The following is a 4,789-nucleotide window of genomic DNA, read 5'->3' on the forward strand; positions in this document are numbered from 1 at the left end:
GGAAGGCTGTCTTGGCAGCCCTGGTCTTAGTGAATCATTCAGTTATTATTTTATTCCTTTGTCCCAGACTGTGCGCGAAATAAGGTTAGGTTAAGATCTCCATTTGCTTGCAAAAAAATCGTTTTGTATGTGTAATTCAGTTTTCCTTCTTTTTCTATTTGCCTCAAAATGTCTGCGCCATGCGAAAAGTGTGTGAGCAGGACAACTGTATGCGCATCGCTGGCTTCCGTTGTTTTTGCATTCCCTTTTGCTTAACGCATTCGGTTTTGTTTTATGCACTGAAAAGTGTAAATCAAGTGATTTCATATAGATCGTAATAAATCAATTATTTAGGTAATAACGTTCCAAGTCAAGGTTTCCATATATCAAAATATTTTATTTTCTTCTAATGACAAGATGTTTTTGCTGTATTCTCAATACAGAACAAATTTTCCTGTGTTAGTCATGGCTCCCGTTTTTGCTGATTTCATCACCGGTTACATATACATATATTAATTTTTGTGTTTTTGTCTTGCAGCTCCATGACTTGTCGTCGCAATTTTATCTCACGGAAGCCGATATTGGAAAGAATCGTGCGGAGGCCTCTTGCGCCCAGTTGGCCGAGTTAAACAGCTATGTGCGCACCGTTTCGCACACGGGTCCGCTTACCGAGGAGTTCCTGCGCAAGTTTCGCGTTGTGGTGCTCACCAACTCCGATGGGGAGGAGCAGCAGAGGATCGGCAAGTTTGCCCATGAAAATGGCATTGCTCTGATCATCGCCGAGACCCGGGGATTGTTCGCCAAGGTGTTCTGTGACTTTGGTGAGAGCTTTACCATTTACGACCAGGATGGCACACAGCCGATCTCCACCATGATAGCTAGTATAACGCACGACGCACAGGGAGTAGTCACCTGCCTGGACGAGACGCGCCATGGCTTTAATGACGGCGACTACGTCACATTCTCGGAGGTGCAGGGAATGCAAGAACTGAACGGCTGCCAGCCTCTTAAGATCACAGTGCTGGGACCCTACACCTTCAGCATTGGGGACACCAGCAAGTTTGGAGAATACAAGAGCGGCGGAGTTGCCACCCAGGTGAAGATGCCTAAGACCATCAGCTTTAAGTCCCTGGCACAGGCCTCTGAGGAGCCGGAGTTCTTGATATCCGATTTCGCAAAGCTGGACTCGCCGGCCACTCTGCACGTGGCGTTCAATGCCCTCTCCTGCTACCGCAAGGCCCATAATGGAGTCTTGCCGCGTCCCTGGAACGAGGAGGACGCCAATAGCTTCCTGGAGGTGGTCCGGGCCAGCAGCAGCGCGGAAGTCGACGAAAAGCTGGTGCTGCAATTCGCTAAAATCTGCTCGGGCAACACGTGCCCGCTGGACGCGGCCGTTGGTGGAATTGTGGCCCAGGAGGTGCTCAAGGCCTGCAGCGGAAAGTTCACACCTATCTACCAGTGGTTGTACTTTGACGCCTTGGAGTGTCTGCCCACAGAGGGTGTTGAGGAGGCGGATGCCCAGCCCGTTGGCTCGCGCTATGATTCTCAGATTGCCATTTTTGGCAAGAAATTCCAGGAAAAGTTGGCTGACTCTAAATGGTTTATTGTCGGCGCCGGAGCCATAGGTTGTGAGCTGTTGAAAAACTTTGGAATGCTGGGCCTGGGAACTGGCAAGGGACAGATTTTCGTCACAGACATGGATCTCATTGAGAAGTCGAATCTGAACCGGCAATTCCTGTTCCGGCCGCACGACGTCCAGAAGCCAAAATCAATGACGGCCGCTGACGCTATTAAACGGATGAATCCGGAAGTAAATGTGACCGCATACGAGTTGCGCGTTGGCGCAGAAACGGAGAAGGTATTCTCCGAAGACTTCTTTGGAAAGCTGGATGGTGTGGCCAATGCGCTGGACAACGTGGATGCTCGCATATATATGGATCGCAAATGCATTTTCAACCGCATTCCGCTGGTTGAGACCGGAACTCTGGGAACTTTGGGCAACGTTCAGGTGATTGTGCCCTTTGCCACCGAATCGTACAGCTCCTCCCAGGATCCCCAGAGAAGAGTATTCCCATCTGCACGCTGAAGAACTTCCCCAATGCCATCGAGCACACTTTGCAGTGGGCGCGTGACGCCTTCGAAGGCGTTTTCAAGCAATCTGCAGAAAACGCTGCTCAGTACATCGCTGATCCTCAATTCACCGAGCGAATCGCCAAGCTGCCAGGTATTCAGCCTCTGGATATCCTTGATTCTATCAAGGTAAGAAAAGAAATTATTTGAACGCCTGTTATATTATATTTAATCGTCTTTTATTTTTACAGAAAGCCCTGATCGACGACAAGCCCAAGAGCTTTGCGCACTGCGTAGAATGGGCCCGGTTATATTGGGAGGATCAATACGTTAACCAGATTAAGCAGCTGCTCTTTAACTTCCCACCCGATCAGATCACCTCCAGTGGTCAGCCGTTTTGGTCTGGTCCCAAGCGGTGCCCAGATCCCCTGGTTTTTGATGTCAACGATCCCATGCACCTCGACTTTATCTACGCGGGGGCCAATCTCCGAGCGGAGGTCTATGGTATTGAACAGGTTCGCAATCGCGAGACGATCGCAGAGCTGGTGCAGAAGGTTAAGGTTAGTTGTTTGAGATTAGTACCTTCAGGAACCATTTCTAATTTTTTTGTATAGGTGCCTGAGTTTAAACCCCGTTCGGGCGTGAAAATCGAGACCAATGAGGCAGCAGCTGCCGCCTCGGCCAATAACTTCGATGATGGAGAGTTGGACCAAGATCGCGTCGACAAGATCATTTCGGAGCTGCTGAAGAACGCCGACAAAACCTCTAAAATCACGCCACTAGAGTTTGAAAAGGATGATGACAGTAACTTGCACATGGACTTTATTGTGGCCTGCTCAAATCTACGCGCTGCCAACTACAAAATTTCGCCAGCGGATCGCCACAAGTCCAAGTTGATAGCTGGCAAAATCATACCTGCTATTGCCACCACCACGTCGGTGCTCTCTGGCTTGGCTGTGCTCGAGGTGATTAAGCTGATCGTCGGTCACCGTGATCTCGTAAAATTTAAGAACGGCTTTGCCAACCTTGCACTGCCGTTCATGGCCTTCTCTGAACCGGTCCCTGCCGCCAAGAATACATACTACGGCAAGGAATGGACGCTGTGGGACCGCTTTGAGGTGACCGGCGAGCTCTCGCTGCAGGAATTCCTCAACTATTTCGAGGAGAATGAGAAGCTTAAGATCACCATGCTCTCACAGGGCGTGTCCATGCTGTACTCATTCTTCATGCCCAAGGCCAAGTGCTCCGAGAGACTGCCGTTGCCCATGTCGGAGGTCGTGCGTCGCGTGTCCAAGCGTCGCCTGGAGCCGCACGAGCGGTCCCTGGTTTTCGAGATCTGCTGCAACGATGTTGACGGCGAGGATGTGGAGGTGCCCTATGTCCGTTACACCCTGCCCTAAGCCCCTATATATTCCTAATTTAAACATTAAATTATTTTACGATCCCGTTTTGTTGTCGGTGACGCGTTTTGGAATCGCGCAGCTCCAACGCAGGAGTTACTGTCTAGCTGTTTGCATTTTAATTTTCACAACACCATTACGAGGAACAGCCCAGATCTAGAAATTATATATAATGTGTGTGAATCCTCTAAGGAATGGCAAAATATTACGCATCATACGAAATACAAAGACTCGACTAAAAGCAACATTTTAACTGCATCTGATGAAACTCTCTGCTCAGCATAGTTGTAAAGGTAACGAATTACGGATAACTGAAAGCGGATTTTAATCGCATTGATTAATTGGAAACTGAATGAGCCAGGCGGAAAATTTCACTTCACTCATATATTTTTTTTATATGAAAGCATAAACTAATTACGTCATTGTATTAAAAAGGAGTAAAGCAAATGAATAAAGCTGTATCATATATGGTAATCGCCTTGCTAGACGACTCAGATAATTTCGTTCAGCACTTGACGTCTGGTAATCTCATTTCCCCCGCCACTTCGGAAATTAAAATTGTAATGCATACTGCTCTGCAAGTGAAGTATATAGGGGATGCCATCTATCCGTGCGCCAGTCAGTTTCAGAAAGTTACGTGACACAATTAAATATTTTATGCCCTCTCAAGACGTTTATGCCACCCCAAGGAGGCGGCTGCCACCAAAGTGCAATTGGCAAGTGCCGTAAAGTTGCACTGCTCGTGGAATGCGGCGGGCGGAGTGGCGGCGTCCTCTTATAATTAAATATTACACGCAATGCAACTGAAGTATGGCCAAAGTTATGCAGTTTCGCATCTCACTCTTGGCCTTTTGCGGCTTTTTGGAGAACTTGCTTGAATTATGCAGTTAATGAAACAAACAGGCAAGAATATGGCTCAGCCCGATCCGCTTTGTATCCATCGAATATGTATGTTCTAGTCAGGGTAATCAAAGTTTTGGGTTTGTTGCACCATTCCTTAGGGTTCTAATGGTAAGCACTTAATCTTTAGTTTAAAAGATCGTATTAAAACTTTGTTTAACAACAGTGACTGATTTGATTTTAGACTTCAACTAGAGCTAGGAAGAATCACTGAGCCACAGTATATATTGAACACGATTCTTACGCCCAAAATCTACTTTGTGGAGCATACCTTTAGGCATATGTTTTGCATTTATTATCTAACGTATGTGATATATATATTTTCATTTAAACATTTATTTCACAGAAGCCTGACGTTCTTACAAATCTAGGGAACGTTTAAAATTCAATTTACAAATCTCATAATATTTTTGTTTTTTTAAGAAAAAGGGTAAACCAAA

At 46.7% G+C, this 4,789-nt stretch overlaps 1 protein-coding gene across 1 annotated transcript; it reads left to right on the plus strand.

Annotated features, from left to right (window-relative positions):
* The first annotated feature begins 168 nt into the window (after positions 1 to 168).
* On the plus strand, positions 169 to 3,923 carry LOC122625480 (ubiquitin-like modifier-activating enzyme 1). Its single transcript, XM_043805576.1, is given in 5 exon segments — positions 169 to 192; positions 443 to 2,030; positions 2,033 to 2,238; positions 2,301 to 2,609; positions 2,664 to 3,923. Coding segments are annotated over 5 exon segments (2,913 nt in total). The 3' UTR covers positions 3,450 to 3,923.
* The last annotated feature ends 866 nt before the right edge of the window (positions 3,924 to 4,789 follow it).

Source organism: Drosophila teissieri, unplaced genomic scaffold (genome assembly GCF_016746235.2).
Source record: "Drosophila teissieri strain GT53w unplaced genomic scaffold, Prin_Dtei_1.1 Segkk116_quiver_pilon_misjoin1_scaf, whole genome shotgun sequence".
NCBI lineage: Eukaryota > Metazoa > Arthropoda > Insecta > Diptera > Drosophilidae > Drosophila > Drosophila teissieri.